Consider the following 18,787-nt stretch of genomic DNA (forward strand, 5'->3'; position numbering starts at 1 on the left):
TGTTATAAGCTATTTGTTTTCCCAGGTTTTTCTTATGCTGACAGCTCTACATTTCTTTATTGATTTTACTTTTATTGATGCCTTTCTGGAACTTTAGCTTGTAGTCTCTTAATGCATAATTTTACTTTTGTTTACATACATCTTCACCTTCTCTGTCAGAGACAGACTAGGAAAAATTTCCCACCTTGACTATTCTTTTTTTTTTTTTTAATTAATTTTATAATTATACATTTTTGACAGTATATATGCATGAGTAATTTTTTATAACTTTATCCCTTGTATTCATTTTTCCAGAATTTCCCCTCCCTCCCTCTACTCCCTCCCCTAGATGACAGGCAATCTCATACATTTTACATGTGTTACAGTATAACCTAGATACAATATATGTGTGTAAATCCAATTTTCTTGTTGCATGTTAAGTATTGGGTTCCGAAGGTATAAGTAACCTGGGGTAGATAGACAGTAGTACTAATATTTTACATTCAATTCCCAGTGTTCCTTCTCTGAGTGTAGTTGTTTCTGTCCATCATTGATCAGCTGGAAGTGAGTTGGATCTTTTTTATGTTGAAGATAACCACTTCCATCAGAATACATCTTCATACAGTATTGTTGTTGAAGTGTATAGTGGTCTTCTGGCTCCGCTCATTTCACTCAGCATCAGTTCATGCAAGTTCTCTCCAAGCCTTTCTGAATTCATCCTGCTGGTCACCTTGACTATTCTCTCCTTTCCCCTGTTATTTGCATTTGCTGGAGTTATCATTCAGCGAAGTGCTGGGAGTATGGCTGCTTAACAGTAAGCTCTTTTTTAGGACTAGAGTGAGGCAACCAACAATTCTGGACAATTTTTTTAGTCCTTTCTTTTCCAGAATTCTTACTCTTTGGAACATCAAAGTGGTAAATTGGTGGGTTTCTGGGATTTCCTCTCCCATTCCTTAGTTCTAGGGTGGACAATGCATATTCACACACACATAAAAGGGTATGTTGGCTCGGTTCTCTCGGGCGAGCGTCTCTCGTCTCGCTCTCTCTCTCTCTCTCTCGCTGCTCTCTCGTCTCTCTCTGCGTCTCTCTCCATTATGATGTAACACAAAGCTTCTTAAACAAAAATGATTTGTATACCTATTTTATATACCTGTGTGTCTGGGGTCACATAAAAATTTCTCAGGCAAAAAAGGAGTCTCGAGTAGAAAAAGTTTAAGGAGCCCTAAACTAACAAACCCTAGTTTTGTTCTTTATATATGATAGTCCCATCTCTCTTTATCACTGATTGATTCCCATCTCTGGAATACTATGCCTCTTCACCTCTTATTGCTTTCTCTGACCACTTTTAAGACTCAACTCAAATAGTATCAGAGCAGGTTGTCCTAGAATGTATTTCTTTCCCTTCTTCCTTTTAAAGTTCTTAGCTTCCTTCAACTTTTACCTCAGGTGCCACTTCTTACTTTTTCTTACTTCTTCTGATTTTCCTTCAGTTATAAAAACTCTTTTGAAATTTTGTTGTATTATTTTATATACTTTATGTTTATTACATTTTTTCAGGTTGTATTTTCCCTTGTGAATGTAGTAAACTCATTGAGGGCAGATACTGTTTTGTTCTTGTCCTTGTATTTTCAGTACTTTCTACATGGTAGACATTTGAATTGAATTGAATTGTGTTATCACTTAAATTACAAATCTTGGCAAACTGTGCAGAGCTCTATGAAATTAATAGATTACTAAGTTTGCTTATTTCAAACAGTGTTCATATTGATAGAGTGAATAAACTGTAGCAAAATACTAAATCCCTGACTAAAGCCCAGTATCTAAGTGGATCTAGGGAGGAATGTTATCTGCTCTTTATATGGAAACAAACTGACCCTGCAGAATTTCTTGTTTTGACAAAATTATCTTGTACAGACAGAGATACCTTGTATTGGCACCACAGGTACTATATGTATTTAGTAGGTTAAACTATATGTGTCAAAAATCAAGGGCTATCTCACATTATCTATACTATTATGATCTGTAACTTTACTGATGCACACAACTAGTATAGTTAGCATACATTGATTAGGATCCTTTTTTGTAAAAGATCTTACCATCCCCTTATTAATTGTGATTAAAAGTTCTTTAGGAACTTTGCTAGCTTGCTAGATGACACAATAAAACTATACTCCTTGACTTGAAAATGGTTTGATTTTGTGAATTCATTCCAGATGATTCCATACTTTTATGACTTTTTGTACTTTATCAATAGTAAAACATTCTTAGTCAGTTCCTTTGAAATTTGTTCTGATGCAATTTACCTTTTACTATCACATTTTTCTGAGAATTGGCTATTCCTTTTTGACAATAGAATGAAATTAACTCCTTCCTGGAAAAACACTTCACATTAGGGGGGAAAAAATCAACTGCAAAAGTGTGAGGTGAGAAGAACCTAACTTAAAAGTTCATCCGAGGCTTTGGGGGTTTAATGTTAAGCTTAGTATAAGTAATAGCATGATATTGCTATCAAAAAAAGCTGACTATTATAGGCCTGTAGAAGATAATATTCAACAGTAAGGAGAATGATAGTACTTTTGGTTTTTTTTCTTTAGTTAGATTACATCTCATTTATGATCAGTTAGAAGCTTCATATTTAAGGAGAATGTTTTCAGATGGAGGATGATTAAGATATAAAAGGGACAAAAATCATGTTATGTGAAGATCAGTTGAACAACTTAAACAGGAGTGGTGTTAGAATGAGGGTCCTTATCTTGAATAAGAGAAGACTTAATACTTTGGTAGAAGGAACCTATTAGTTCCTTGTAGTTCAGTGGAAGCTCCTAATAAAGGAATATAGCATAGAGAAACTAAGTCACTTCCTTAAGATCAGATAGCCAACAAGAAACATTGTTAGGATCCAAATTCAGGTTCTCTAATTTTGTACAAATCCTATTACTCCATTAGTTATAGGAGGTATAGTATCTTTTGGATAGAAGAATTAGTTTTGCTCTCTTTGAATCCAGAAAGCATATAACTAAGCAAGTGTATTCCATGTTAACAGAAAGGTAGATTTCAGCTCAGTATAATGAAAGATTTTCTAATAATTATGATGAAATGGACTCAGTGTTCCAAAATTGTTCAAGTAATTCTAGAGACTGCTGATCTTAGATGTTGACTATCAATTGATGAGGAGTTTGACTAGACTTCTTATAAAGCTTTTTCTTCCTATCATTCAATCATCCCTGTGTCTTTTAGCAGTTAACAGATTTCTCAGTTAATTGAGATTAACTAGCAAACCTCAATAAAGGCATGCTCACATTTAGCCATTGTGTACTTAACACCGAAGTCATCTTCAGAATCTCCCATCTCTATTGCCTATTGACAGATTATTTTTTTAAATGCCAATTTTTCAACCCTGGGTACTTGGAATTTATGTTGTGACTCCATTGGTGTTAGCCTACAACAAAGTCCTATTCTGATTCCTCATTGTTGTAGGAAGGCGATCTTAGTTTCTTGAAGAATGGGCCGATGGAATATAATATCTAAGAGGATTACCTATGTGGAAAACCTTTAATCCCAACCCATCAATGGACAGTCTTCTAAGGAGCAGTCTTTGTGAGAACAGCATTTGTGGTGCTGTATACACAGTGGATGTTCAATAATTTTACAAAACCATGCTTGCATGAAAATTAAAAAAAAATTTTTGTTAATAATCTCGAGGTAAAGATGCCCACATTTTTGTGTAGTATTAATATCCCTTCCTTTAAATGAATTTTATAATAGTCCAGAAGCTCTAAGGAAGAGTTTTAGGCATAATTACTTTATGAATGTGGAAGTCATTCCAGTATCTCTTGTTCAAGCTCTATTTGCTTTTCCCTATAGCTCCTGAATATTGGTGTTCAATTGCTTACTTTGAAATGGATGTTCAGGTAGGAGAGACATTTAAAGTTCCTTCAAGCTGCCCAATTGTTACTGTTGATGGATATGTGGACCCATCTGGAGGAGACCGCTTTTGCTTGGGTCAGCTGTCCAACGTGCACAGAACTGAAGCTATTGAGAGAGCAAGGTAACATGACAAAAACGAATGTGAATGTGTGGGCAAAGTAAGAATTGGTCATGTTTTTCCTAATGCATACATTCCTATATAGATTATATGGGCTTTTATGTAGTGAGGGAAATAATGTAAAAAAAATTTTTTTTTGTTTTTGCAATTTTAGTTCTGTCATTAAGTGGCTAAATAATTTGTAATTCTATAGTTTATTAGGTTAAGTGATAGGGTATGTAAAGTTCAAAAGACAGAATTTCTGAGTAATTAATCATTTTGGTAATTATATCTAGTAAATAATTAATAAAAGGATGGTCATTTGGCCTTCTCTGTAAATGGAAGACATCTTTAAAGGCCTCTTGAAAGAGTGAGCTTTCCCAACAGGGGCAAAAGAGGAATCAATTCTTATTGATTAACAGTAAGAGAATGGATATTATAATGAGAAGCAAACCTACTTTGATTATGTTGCTTTTTATTCTTGGTGGTTTTCATCTTTCATTCTGGAAAAGAACCAAATGGCATCAGTATGTTAGAGTCAAGTTACAGTGTGTCTGATCAGTGACTGATCAAACCAAAAGTAGTTCAGAATGCTCTGCCACTGATTGGGCACAAAGAGTCCATATGAATATTTGTAATGTATTCTCTAACTTTGCAAAATCTGTCCCCCCCCAGCCTAATTGTACTCCCTCAAGTCTGGAATTCATAATGGGCTGGAATTCACTTAGATTAGATTATTTTTGTAAGGTTTTTCTAGTTGGATGGAGTTAGCATTTCCATGTAAGTGAGATGGCCTAAATAGGGAAAATTTTGGAGCAAAGTTAGTAATGGCCATCAAAGGCTAGCTGAATTAATATTGTTGGGGTTTAATTTCTGATGAGAAAATAGAAAGAAAAAAATCTTAATCTCAATTAATAATTGGTTATTAATATGAGAAATAATTTCAGGGATAAGATAAAAGAATCATTAATTAAAATGTATTAACAAATTTTGGTAAAATGTGCAAGAACATATTTTAATTTTCTTTTCCCTCTTTTAAGGTTACACATAGGCAAAGGTGTGCAATTGGAATGTAAAGGTGAAGGAGATGTTTGGGTTAGGTGCCTCAGTGATCATGCAGTGTTTGTGCAGAGTTACTACTTAGACCGAGAGGCTGGACGAGCACCAGGAGATGCTGTTCATAAAATTTATCCAAGTGCATATATAAAGGTTAGTGTTTTAAATTTTGTGGGATTTATTTCTTTTTAAAACTGTTACCACTTACAAGAATTTGGGCTACATGGAAAATGAATCATGCTTATTTATAATAAGTGTGTATTTATTAGAAAAGTAATGATAAATATTCTGAGAACTTAGTGGTTTTTGTAGAAGCAATTGTGAGCTAATTGTTTAGTGATTTTTTTTTTTTCTTCAGTTAGCAGGCTCTTGGTAGTTGACACTTTTATAAAATTTATACTTTAGAGTAACATGAAACTTCTTAGTTATAAAAATATTTAAATGTAGTGGATCCTTACAAATTCCAGTTATACTCATTTGGAGTTTGCAAAAATAAAGACAATTCTATGTGATTGGTTGTCATTAAATAAAAAAAGTTAAAAATTTCTTCCCCACAAATTTTTAGTATCTTATAAATGATGGGAATGCAATCTAAAATTATATTTCAAACTACGGACTGAAAAAAAAATCCTTCAATATGTCTTCAGCATCTGGTCTAGCTGTTCTTGTACGTTAACAGTATTTTATTGATTCATTATTGTGTAATTTAGGCCTATTGTGAATTTCCTTGTTTTCACTAACTTGTATATATGAATCTCATTCACATTTAATAATATCTATTTCACATAAAAAGAATGGTAATTTAATAATTTGTGTTTTTTTTTAGCAAATTGTGACCATTTTTATGAATTTAGTGAGGTTTTACTGTATGCTGATTAATAGTGACTGAGGAGGTTTCTTTAGTTTCTGAAGTTATTTAAGGTACCATATTAACTGAGTCATACATGTCTAGTGCAGAAATGGTGGTCCTTACAAGCCACATTCTTAGGGGTCTGCTTATAACCTACTGTGTCATTAAAATTTGTGGGTTTATTTAATGATAGATCATTTCTGCAGTAATTAAGTTTCCTATATTAAGGTTTAATTGGTATAAATTACACTTTTGAATTGCCATAAAAGTAAAAGCTTTGTTTAATGTTTGAGCAAAAGTATCATACTTGAATACCCAGAGTGTGACACTTTGTCTAAAGACAAAGACATCCATCAGCCCTGTGATTGACCATTTTTACAGTGATCCCAAGCTTTTCTTGTTAGCAATGAACAAATTATAGGAAGTATTTTAAATGCACAATGCAAACACAGCACTATTCCATTGGTTTATTAGACCTTTTTTTTTTTTTAATTGACCAAAAAAAGTTCATATATTCACTCCATTCTGCAACTTATCAGTCAAGAATAAAGAGGTATCTTGGATGTACACAAAATCTAAGCAGTTGCATTTTATTTATTAACAATCTTTGGACAGTAGAACCTAAGGTATATATATAGAGAGAATGGCATCCATATTTCCAAATAATTTAAATAAACAAATCCTCATTTGTTTCACAAAGAGGAAGTTCAGTGTAATGGATAGTGAGATGGCTTTGAGGCTAGGAAGACCATGAGCAGGTCACCTAACTGCTTGGTACTCTAGAAACTGTAAGACTGTAGATTGCAAGGTACATGATAGTGTGCATTGATTGGTAGACTTAGCTGGAAATTTCTCTATACCAGTGAAATCACAGGTCTTTTCTTGATCCCTCTCCTTTGATTCCTTTAAAATTATTAGTACCAATGTTGTCATTCAATCTTTTAGACCAAATAAATCAGTTAGTATTATGTATAATCCCTTCAATAGTGAATTAAGACTGCATATCATACTAACTAGAGTCTACCACCAGAAAGTCATAATTTTATTTCTACCCTCAAATTCCTTCCATTTCATAACTAATTCTCTGGATATTTGGGAACTTTTTTGGGAAGTAGTATAGTGTGGTAAAAAAGAATACCAGACTTGAAATTAGTGTTGCAAACATAGGATTTACACTCTTTCTGTTATTGTTTGCTTACATTTTTTTTCTTCCCAGGTTATTTTTACCTTCTTTCTAAATCCGATTTTTCTTGTGTAGCAAGACAACTGTATAAATATGTATACATATATTGTATTTAACATATACTTTAACACATTTAACATGTATGCGACTGCCTGCCATGTAGGAGAGAGGGTGGAAGGAAGGAGTGGAAAAGTTGGAACAGAAGTTTTTACAAGGGTCAGTGCCATGCCATGCATATATTTTGTCAATAAAAAGCTATAATTAAAAAAAGAGATGCATCTATATAAATTTGTTACCAGGGAAGACCCATTTTGAGGATTTTATCATGGAATTCTGAAACAGGATTATAAAAGAGAAGAATCATTTAAGACATTTTCTTTAATGCCAAATTAACCTGTATCTAAACTAAACTGGAGGGCTAATGCTTGCTTGCTTCCTAGTTATAATATTCTAGGCGTCATTCCATGCTACCTAACATAAATTATGACCTCAGAACTTCTTTTGTATATCATTTGAAAACAGACCAATCTTTACATCTGAAAATTCACACTGAGAACTGATTGAAATTCTCTGTATTCCTTAGGATTTCATCAAACCTCTTTAGTGCTGAATGTCAACAGTGAAAGAGTGCTAGGTATGAGACACTTACACTTCTCCATAGTGTAATTCCTAGATTAGAGATATGCCAAGCTGGAACATCTGCAGGAAATATATATCAGGGATTGGGACGAAGGAGCATGGAAATATATATTTAATAAGCACTAGCAATCTAACACAACTGCTAATTAAGACCCGTTACTGGAATTCTGCAGAAATAGAATTATCAGTGCATTATGTGAGGCCTTTGGAGAAGAGAGAAGTTGAACATGGGACTAGAATATGGCCTACTGCTCCTTCGCATTGGCTGATTCCTCCTAGAACTTGTTTCACAGGACACCCAACTCGGCATATTTTCATTCTTCTCTAGGTTATGATTTTCCCTATCATGTAGCTGTGCTTAATGATATCTTTCATCTTTCCATCATCTCCTTTTTCACTTTGGCATTGCCTTCCCTCATTAGTATGTAAGCTCCTTGAGGGCAGGGACTTTTAGATTGCATTTGTATTCTTGTAGTTTAGCTCAATGACTAAATATGGCATAAAAAGCACTTAATAAATGCTTATTAACTTTAAAAAAGGAAAGAAAGAAAGAAAGAGAGAGAGAGAGAGAGAGAGAGAGAGAAAGAGAGAGAGAGAGAGAGAGAGAAAGAAAGAAAGAAAGAAAGAAAGAAAGAAAGAGAAAAGAAAGAAAGAAAGAAAGAAAGAAAGAAAGAAAGAAAGAAAGAAAGAAAGAAAGAAAGAAATATGTTGCAAAACAGGAAAACAGGCACCAGAACACCACTGAGTAATGATTTGGCTTTGACTCTCCCATATTTTTTCTCTAACATCTCATTCTCAAATGAAAGTGTTCTTTTTTTTCCTATCCTAAAATACTTTGAATTCTTCTTTTTCTGGGATCACACCTTTCCTTGTATTGTACTTGTTTATGTATATTCCTTGTCTATATGAGCAGAATGTAACTTCCTTAAGGACAAGGGGTTGTTATCTTTTTAGTATTGAATTTCCATATCTACTGCCCCAGTGCTTTGGGCATAGTAAGAATTATATGTGAATGACCTGAGTTGGAAACACAGGTGGGGAAGGGAGATTTTATCTAGTTTACTTTAGTTCATTCCTAATATGCAACTATGAAGTGGATGGGTTTTGTATATGTGATACTGTTAGTCAACTAAGTACATACCAAAAAAACCAAAACTAAGTACATAGCCATTATGGATATAGAATGAAGAAGTTTCTATTTACATTTTAACACTTTGGTTCTTAACTCAAAATAAGTCTGGGAAAAATATGTTATCTTTTGTTTTCAAGATTAATTTCTGCCTCTGCCACTTCCCTTTTAATTATGATCTAGCATTATGATGTTCCTCTGGGTATGTATTGGGGTGGGGAGAAGGAAGTCTACACTGTTGAGTTGGGATTTTTTTTTTTTTTTTTTTTTTTTTTTTGCTGAGGCAATTGGGGTTTAGTCACTTGCCCAAAGTCATAAAGCTAGGAAGTGTTAAGTGTCTGAGACTAGACTTTTGAATTCAGGTTCTACTGACTTCAGGGCTGGTGCTCTACCCACTGCACCAACTAGCTGCCTCCGAGGTGGGAATTTTTAACGAACATTAGTTGGTGATCTATTAGTAAGTAGGTAAGTAATGGGATTAAGTGTTCAGTGGACCCATGACTTTTGCTTTGTTCCATGACTCCTAGTCTGACTATAGCCTTATACCTAGTAAATGTATCTTATTTATTATAAGGGAGTCTAGGCAGGACAATTTTGATGGCTCAGAAGTTGTTTTAAAATGTACTGAGGTTTGAGGGATAGACAAAAGAGTTCCACTTACGCAATAACTCTATACAAAATAGGATAGTCTTGGAATTTTGATTATATTTGGTAATAGCTGATTGGACTTCTTCCTAACAGGAGAATATAGTCACTTCACATCAGTTTTGTCCATAATTTCTTGAAATAATCATGTTCAGGTTATTCTTTTTTTGTTTGTTTTGCTTTTTTAGTCATGGCTTTTACTCAAATGTATAGCTTGCATAAATAAGTGGTTTTTAACAATCTCTTCTTGATCTGGTTTCTAGGCCAATTATTTTTGATGAAGTGTTTTATTCCTTTTTTTAAACTTTTGATTTTAATATTTCCTATTGAGCCTTTGTGTTCTATTTGGTATGTTCTAAATTTCAAAGCATCTGTTTACTTGGATTTTATACTTCTTGATTAGAATGAATAAAATATAAATCAGAAAGTTAGTATGTACAAAACACTGTACTAAGCAGTGGAGGTACAAGTAAAAAAAATTAAGATAGTCCCTTGATCTTAAGGTGCTCACATACTGATGGGAGAGACAGCATATAGGTGGTTTCATTTGCAAGTTGGATGGAAAAGTCCTATGGTTTTCAGCATATGGCAGCAAAACAGATGGTAGCTCATCATCTTTCATATCATTTACATGATAAAATCATATTAGTTACTGATGTTCCATTATCTGATAGTACCAAGAACTTTGGTGGCAAGAATTTACTTTATGATTTCAGTAGCTGTTGCTACAGCTTCTGCAGGAGCACTTGCCAGGCAGTTCCATAGGAATTGCTTCCTAGGTAGATGGTGGAGGCCAATGAGCTAAAAGCATTGCTGTTCTCAGAGCTCTTGGGTTTAGGGTCCTGGGTTGTTTTTATCTGAAGGGAAATATTGGTCAGGGTGCTAGTACTGATTTGGTTTGCCTGGCACATGCTGCTTCTTGTACTATTAAGTCTTCTGAGCCTTTATTCCATTGTTTTCGTTTCTTTTCTACTATTTCCTCTAGCATACTTATTATATTTATGTCTTCAAAAATAAAAAATCAAAAAAACATGATTCACTTCTTCTGGGAGTTTGTATTTGCCTTTTGGCCAAGCTGGGTAGGTGTTTGTGTTTTTTTTTTTTGTTTGTTTGTTTTTTGTTTTTTTTGCTTTGCACATGGCTGTTTTGGAATTATTTTCTTCTTCTTAGTCTGTGTTTTGGATGTTCCTGGAACTATATAATAACTCAGTATTTGGGGAATTTTAAAAATATACTCCAGTCTTATATCCTAGGTTTGAGTGACAGAGTTACAGGCCTATTCTACAATTTCTCCTCTGGCCCACCTGCCTTTATGATCTTAGGCTGGAAAAATGGCCCATTGTAGTTTCTCCTTCAGTTTTTGTTATGACTTACTTGAACTGGTTATATCTTTGTGAGAATAATTGTGGGGAAAGTGGGGCTAGTCTGCTTCTTCTTACTCTTCCCATTTTTACTGGTTTTCTTGAGTATGTTTTTTAATGCTGCCAAGAGAAATGAAGAACAACAGAGGGAGAGAATACCTTTTCCTTCTCCCTCTATTTCTCTTAGTATAAGAATATATATCCAGAAGGATTAGAGCTAACTTAAAGGTGGGAACATACACACAAGAATTATGGGCCACCACCTCTCCTAAGTAAATTTATGCCAGTTTTTCAAGATAAAAGACCAAATATATTCTTTACATATTATGTTCCAATTAGGGCTATAAATTTAAGATGGTATAAAGATGTACTAGCTTTAATTTAAAATACCTTTTCTTGCTATTTTCAATAATACAAAATTTGTACTTTTTTCAAAAGGTATTTGATTTACGTCAGTGCCATCGTCAAATGCAACAACAAGCTGCCACTGCACAAGCTGCAGCAGCTGCTCAGGCCGCAGCAGTAGCAGGAAATATCCCCGGACCAGGATCAGTAGGTGGAATAGCCCCTGCCATCAGTAAGTAGCCTTTTGATTTGCCCTTTAAAGAAAAAAAAAGGCTAATGCTTAGCATTCTGTCCTCATAAACTATTTAAAGTTACCTTTCTTATTGGGATTATAATACTTAAGTAACATGAATTTGTTTACAAGTTTCTTATGTGGTAACTGATTTTTTCTTAATTTCAAGAGGAGAGTGGGGTCAAAATAATAAAAATTACTGCTGACCCTTTTGTGCTCCCTCCTTCCTATCAAACCAGGCCAGAGGCTCTATCAGGGTGGGCTGCGATTTTTTTTTTTTTTTTTTTTTTTTTTTTTTTTTAAATTTTAGCAGGAAAGTGAAACCTGATTTCAGAATCAGGCACCTCTCAGGGTTTTTTCATTGTTAAGTTATTCTAAGCATGGAGATAAAACTGAGTGAGGGTGGTATTTGATAACGTGTAGAACTTTTTTTTAATTTTAGGGTAAAATTGAACTGTGTGCCAGGTTTCACACTGATGGGGAATTTTTTACTGCAGAGTTAAACTGCTGACTATAGACTTTTATGATGGAAACACGTGGCACCATCTTCCACGTCTGAAGGCATAACTAGTGATTCATTCAACCCCTGTTCTTAACCTCTTCAGTGTGGTAAGCAAATCACACTGGCTAAGAAAACTGCAGTGGCCCTGCAGGTTTCTCTACAGTACATACAAATTCTTCCCATTAGTTTCATTGTTATATTGATGGGTTCAGATTGACTATATATGTTCTGACTTGAAAATGAGGTGTAGAATAATCTCCATTGTAGTTTCAGTTTAGAATTCAGTGCTAGCTAGCATTTAATTTTGAATTACGACAGTTTGGCTTTTTTTAATTCCTCACGCATCAAAACCATCAATGTAATTGTTGATGACATAAAATATTTTCACCAGAGATCTCAGAAGTGTTACCAACATCCTCATTCTCATTCCAACACCCCCATTAAATAACATAGTAACTTTGTCCACTTTATTTACTGGGAAATTGAGGCACAGAGGTTATCTTGGGTCAAAGAAATCCTAGTGGAACCAGAAATAGAAACAATCTCTTTACTCCCTATATTTTATTTCCAACTAGGCTATGTTAATGATAGATGTAGACACTAAGGTTCTTGTAACCAGACCATTATCTGTGTACTACTGTGGCCTAAACTTGAGTTGTTTCATTTTTACCTCCATTTCTAAAGACAAAGTTAGGGGGAGTGTTTCTAGATTGTGGTCATTTGATATTTTATATAGGTAGATACTAGAAGCTCTTGTGAGCAGCAAGCCACCTCAGCCCAAAGTGTTTTCAGACCCTTTTTGTCAAGTGAAGGTCTCCAGTTGTTTTTTGGCACTTTGGCAAAGAGATTGTATGCTGAGCAGATACTGAAGAAAAACTGGTCATTTTACTTAATTTGGAATGTGGGGAGGAGGGGGGAGATCAACCTGTCTATCTGACACACTGCATTCTCTCCTGTCAGGTCTGTCAGCGGCTGCTGGGATTGGCGTAGATGACCTGCGCCGCTTATGCATACTCAGGATGAGCTTTGTAAAAGGCTGGGGCCCTGACTATCCAAGGCAGAGCATCAAAGAAACACCTTGCTGGATTGAGATTCATTTACACCGTGCCCTCCAACTCCTAGATGAAGTACTTCATACCATGCCTATTGCAGACCCACAGCCATTAGATTGAGGTCTTTGTGCTGTGGCTAAGTGTCAGCATGGTGGACTGTAAAATACTCTTGTTTATAACCTGAAGATATATTTTACTTTTGTTCTGCTTAATCTTTTCATAAAAGGTTGGAAAATATGTTTGCTGCCTTGCTCCTAGCAGACAGAAACTGGATTTTAAAAATTTCCCCCATTTAAAAATTTGTTCAGGTATGAGACATGACTCTGAGCTTGAAGTTAGGGGGAAAAACATATCCAGATGAAGTCCTCACTAGCTATATATGAAGGAATCATTCCAGTGCTGGAAAATGTAACCTTTAGCACATATTTAGAACCTTTTGTGTGCAAAATCTATATACATAATCTATAGATGTTATTCTACAGAACAAATTCATCATTGCTAATGTTTAAAAATGCAGAGAAAGTTTTTAAAGATAATTCACCTCTATCTCATTCTGTATGTGAGTGGTTACTGCTAAGCATATATCTTAATCAAAAATACTGTGCCATGTGGGTGAGTTGATATTATTAAGAGCAACTTGACTCTGCATTTAAGGAAGTTTGGTCACAAAAATTTCACGGTAACCTCTTCCCAAAATAATTTCTTGGAAACTTGAACAAGTGAAGAAAAAATTTTAATTCACATTTTAGATTGCAGCTTCAATTTTACATTTGCCAAGGCGAATATGTATGTACATATTTGAAAATTCCTTGTTGCTAGACAAAAACTTGTTTTAAATTACATTTTTCTCTCTGTCTGATAACTGTGATTAACAAGACATATTTCTCTGCCCTTTTAAAGATAGTAGCTATATTCTTTCTAAATTTCTGGGCATTGGGTATGGTTACTAAAAAGCCTGGGACAGGAATTGCTTTCCTTCATTAATTCATAGGGAAAACTTTTGTATTTTTAAAACACTAAAAGGAGTATTATCACTCCCCTTAAATGTCACACTGTTCTGCAAAGCTGATGATGCTTAAACTAAATAATGAATTACTAGTATTTTGGAAACTGCTAAAATCTGTGTTAAATACTGTGCAGAATAATGGAAACATTACAATTGTTCATAATGGGTAGTTTAACTATTTTTGTACTTGATTTGATGTGTGATTTTTCGTATACAGTTTAAATCATGTATGTTATGACATTGTTTGAAATTCAGTTTTTGTATCTTGGGGCAAGACTGCAAACTTGTTTTTTATACCTTTTGGTTATTCTAAGCCCTATGCCATCAATGACCATATCAATTGGCAATGACTTTGTATAGAGAATTTAAGTAGAAAAAGTTGCAATTGTATTGACTGTACAACAGACACAATATGTATGCTTTTTATCTAGCTAGTAGTATAAATAAAACTGAAAATCTCAGTATACAAAATTGGAATCTAGGTTTGCTTTAAAAAAATTTTTTTTGCACTCAAGTCCATTAATTCAATGGTAAATAATTTTTATACTAAATTGACAGGCAAAAATACAGTAGTAAACAAGCAACCGTGGTTGTTGATACTTTATACAAGACTTCTTCACTGTTCATTATGTCTATTGTGTAGAAGTTCAAGCCTTCTGTGAACTTTTTGCAGTAGCAGAAATAGGCCTGGTTGTCTACAAGATAAAAATAATGTGAAATAAAATATAGTATCACTCACAGATTTCATTAGGTCCTTTTTTTTTACTTTTTTGTTTAAGCAGCCCCTACAAACTTAAACAAGCAGGCTATAAACAGATTGTTTGATATTGTCTTACAAATCAAGAGTGGTATAGAATGCCACAGTCTGTAGAAACCTCTTTAAACATCAGCATCTTTTATTTTAGCCATATCTCTCTTCTTTGAACTTCTTGTTCATTTAATCTCCTTATTAAACAACATATTAGTAATCTTGTGAATTTTAACATAAGCCTGTGAGCTATGTATCTTAAAATATATAATAGACTTACAGCATGATATAATAAGCACCTTCTGTGTGCAAAGTATTTTTAAAAAAACAAAACAAAACTCATACAGCCTTGAGATTCTGTCTCTAAGAGTGCTTTCAAATCCTTTTATAAAGGAGGGGGCTACTTTTAGGTTCTACTTTATGCCTAAGAAGAATTTAGTGCCTATTATTAATCTCTAGGTCCCATCCTATTGTAGTTTTAAGAATTAAGAATATAGAAAAAAGATTTTTCAAATAGTTTTGGGAAATAGTCTTGCCTAAGGCCTTTCTGTGTGGCCATTATATCCATTGCCTTATTTTGTACTTCTTGGGCTTTCATAATTATTTTGAGAAATGGGGTAGATAGTGGAAGTAGAACAAGTCTTCCAGACTTGTAATGTCCCTGTTGTGGGGAACTTATCGTTGATAATTATTAGAATTTCTCATTCGTTCACGGATAGACTATAGACTCCTTAAAAGCAGGGACTGTTTTTTCCTTTATCATTATCCCCAGTGCTTAGCATATCTCTAGCACGTGGGTAGGTATTTAATAAATACTTGCTGAGCTTAGCTAACCCAATTGTACCCTTTTCCCAGGGGCCAAAATTAACTTATCCGTTGACCTGCTAAATGTTTGTCAACTTCAGGTGGTAGATTTATTTCCAGCTTTTTTTTTTTCTTTTTTTTTTTTTTTTCTTAAATACCACAGGGAGTTTGGAGAATAATGAACTTACTGAATTGCAGCAAATTATATCAGAAGTAATAAAAAGAAACATCAATTACAGCTCCTTTTGTGGTTAAGGAACTTTTTTGGGTGGTCTAAAATATACTGGATAATACACAGGGCTGAGAAAACCAGTATTTTTCTTTTTCTCCTTTTGCTAAAGATTTTGAACTTGCTACATATAGCCTATAACTTCTTAAATTGTAGTTGGAAAATTATGGTGAGTAGGCTATTTTCTTCTGGCTTTATTCATTGTTCTCTGACAAATTATATCATTTTTCCGAAATGGTATTGATTAAAAAAAAAAAAAAAAGAAAGAAAGAAAGAAAAAAGAAAAAACAACTATAGCCAGAGATTGTGTCATTTAGAACAGCAATCACTGATGTACAAATTTGTTGCTGGTGTATTCATAAGTCAATATTTAAAAATCTGTTTTCATCAGTTTCCTTAAGGGCATACTTGTCCTTAAGCAGTTTGTAACCCTTCAGTGCTTTAGTGGTGAATTTTTGTCACTGAAAAAATTCATGACCTGGTAGAAAATCAAATGGTGCTAAGACTCCTGAATTTCAGTTCTATGTTTTTCAGTTGGGACATTAGCTCCAGAGGTAAAGCCATCCTGCTAGAGGTTGTGTTCCATTGCTATAGCCCTAAAGAATTCAGGGTTAACTCCATACCATGATGAGGTATCAGAGGAGGATTTAATGGAAGATTCTATGACTTTTTTATAAGCACTACATTTAAAAATATTTTCTAGCCAAGGAAAATGGAAATACGTTAAACATTTCTTGGCTCACTAAATGTAAAGTGTAAAACATAATTTAATCTTTTTTTAATGGCTCTGGGTCAATATTATAAATATGAATTATTACATAGGGCTGCAATAAAATGGTATTGCCAAGGGTAGGTGAAGCTGTTTGTCCCTATATCAAAATGTGGTAGGATTTTGAGATCTTAAGCCTATTTTATAATTTTTCTCTCTGGCTTTCAGTATGTTTCTAGTTCCAGATTTGCTGTGGATTCAGAAATCACAATAAACCTGCTTGCATGCAACATACAGAATAAATAGGCTTGAATGCCTTGAAAGATTTTTTTAAACAAAGTGCATAGAATTTGTGATCTTGGGTCCATTTTATTATTCTTACAGGTTCTCACTTGTATTCTAAGTAGGAAGGAAGGAAATAGCTATTATTCAAAGTACTTTATGTGTAAATATTACCTTATTTGATCCTCAGAAGAACATGGGAGGTAGCTGCTATTATTATCCCCACTTTACAGTTATGGAAACTGAGGCACACAAGTTAACAGCTGCAGGAGTTCAGTGTCACACAACTAGTAAGTGTCTGTGGCCCTCTAAGCCTAGCTCTCTATTCTCTGTATCACCAATCTTGTCGTGCAGTGATTTCCTGAGAAATGCAATGGTATTGTATGTTCTGTTTTTTTCCTCAATGTGATGTTGCAGGAGAAAGGGTGGGGGGAAGAGAGAGAGAGCATGTCATGTCTTTGTATCCCTTGTGCCTACCACTGAGCCTTGGACATCATAGGTACTAATTGGATTTGAGAAATTGTGCCTTGGTTTTAATCTTCCTGAAACAAGATTTTTTTTTTTTTTTTTTTTTTTTTTTTTGCGCATCAGTATTCTTCCAGTGACGTTTTGTGACTTGGAATTATGAAATGTCAGTTTCCAAAAATCAAAATTGAGAGGGTCATGATAGGCATGAGTGAGATGCAGTTATATTGACTGTGAAGACAGTACAGGAGAAAACAGTGTGGACAGTATTATTGGGGACAAGTATGACTGGAAAAGGAAGGCTGTTCATCTGATGGATCACCTGAATGCTCCATTGATGTCAGGATCTAGGGGAAGGATTTCAGCATGTTGGGTAGATCCCCTTACAGGACTTACCTGAAAATATGGATAAGAATTGCATAAGGTAAAAGAAGATTTTATAATTTGAACTATAGGAAAGGAGTGACCATATAAGTGAAATCACTAATCCACTGAAATATAGAAAAGTGTTTTGAAGAACCCTGCTACTTCTTTCTATGTCAAGGTGATGCTGCTAAACCTGCTAAAAACATGAAAAACTGAGCACTAACTAGCCAGAGAAACTGTTATGCAGGGTATGCAGGTATGGATGTCTGAGACATCAAGCTCTCCCTCAGCTCAGTGTGTAAGAAGCAGAGGTTTGTCCGTTTCCAGTGTGTGCAAAACCCTTCTTTCCTCCCCTTTCCTCCCTCCCCCAAACATTAACATTGGTCCTTCCAGGAAAAGACCAATGATAATGTATTATGGGGGGAGATATTAGGATGTTCCAAGGCAGACTGAGTTCCTATTTGAGATATAAGACCAGCTGATGAAGTTCTGGCACTTTAAACTGTTCACTTAAGGAAGCCTCTCTCCTTCATTCAGATCTGGTTTTGGTATTTAGTGTGAATTGGGAATGGGGATGGAGAGGAGTCAGTAAACTGCAAGTTTGGGGATGGGTTCTGTCAGTAACTGAGATGAGGGTAAATAGTTTTCTCTCTTTGGCCCTCTGTTTCCTTGTTGTGAGGCTAAAGTCCCCATTCTTCCTCCACTGCTTGGTTCTTGCAGTAGCATTCAGATGTTATTAATAAGCCTTGTCATTTCTTTACCATTTGTAATCTGCTTTCCTGGCAGTTACAATTACTAGTCTGCCCTAGGCCCAAAAGAGTACCTTTGACCACTGACCTTTGCAGTGTCAACTCTACCCGTCTCGCCTCCTCTGAGGCCTTCAAAGGTCTCTGGCCACGATCTTGAACCGGTAACTGGTAGCTCACTCAAGAACAGCCACGTGCAATCTTAAAAGCCTTTATTATACCTACTCACATAATACCCTGACTTGTTAGCTCCCTAGTGAACACCTGGTCTGAAGACCCACGTGTTCACTACCAAACTCTTTACCTCTCGGCTATCCATTCAATAAGCATTAAGTGTCTTGATATGTGAGGCACCATGCTAGGTGCTGGGAATACACAGACAGGCCAAAGACAGTCCTCGCCCTAGAACTCACGTCTAATGGAAACAAAAGGCTT

At 34.8% G+C, this 18,787-nt stretch overlaps 1 protein-coding gene across 1 annotated transcript in view; it reads left to right on the top strand.

Moving 5' to 3' along the window:
• Window positions 1-14,750, top strand: part of SMAD4 (SMAD family member 4) — a 56,707-nt gene extending 41,957 nt beyond the window's left edge. The window contains exons 9-12 of the mRNA XM_074279383.1: window positions 3,844-4,027; window positions 5,044-5,212; window positions 11,305-11,443; window positions 12,906-14,750. Of these exons, the coding sequence (XP_074135484.1) occupies window positions 3,844-4,027; window positions 5,044-5,212; window positions 11,305-11,443; window positions 12,906-13,117 (704 nt within the window). The 3' untranslated portion in view covers window positions 13,118-14,750. The remainder of the gene's footprint in view (window positions 1-3,843; window positions 4,028-5,043; window positions 5,213-11,304; window positions 11,444-12,905) is intronic.
• Window positions 14,751-18,787: the final 4,037 nt, after the last annotated feature.

This window comes from Sminthopsis crassicaudata, chromosome 1 (assembly GCF_048593235.1).
Source record: "Sminthopsis crassicaudata isolate SCR6 chromosome 1, ASM4859323v1, whole genome shotgun sequence".
In the NCBI taxonomy this organism is placed as follows: domain Eukaryota; kingdom Metazoa; phylum Chordata; class Mammalia; order Dasyuromorphia; family Dasyuridae; genus Sminthopsis; species Sminthopsis crassicaudata.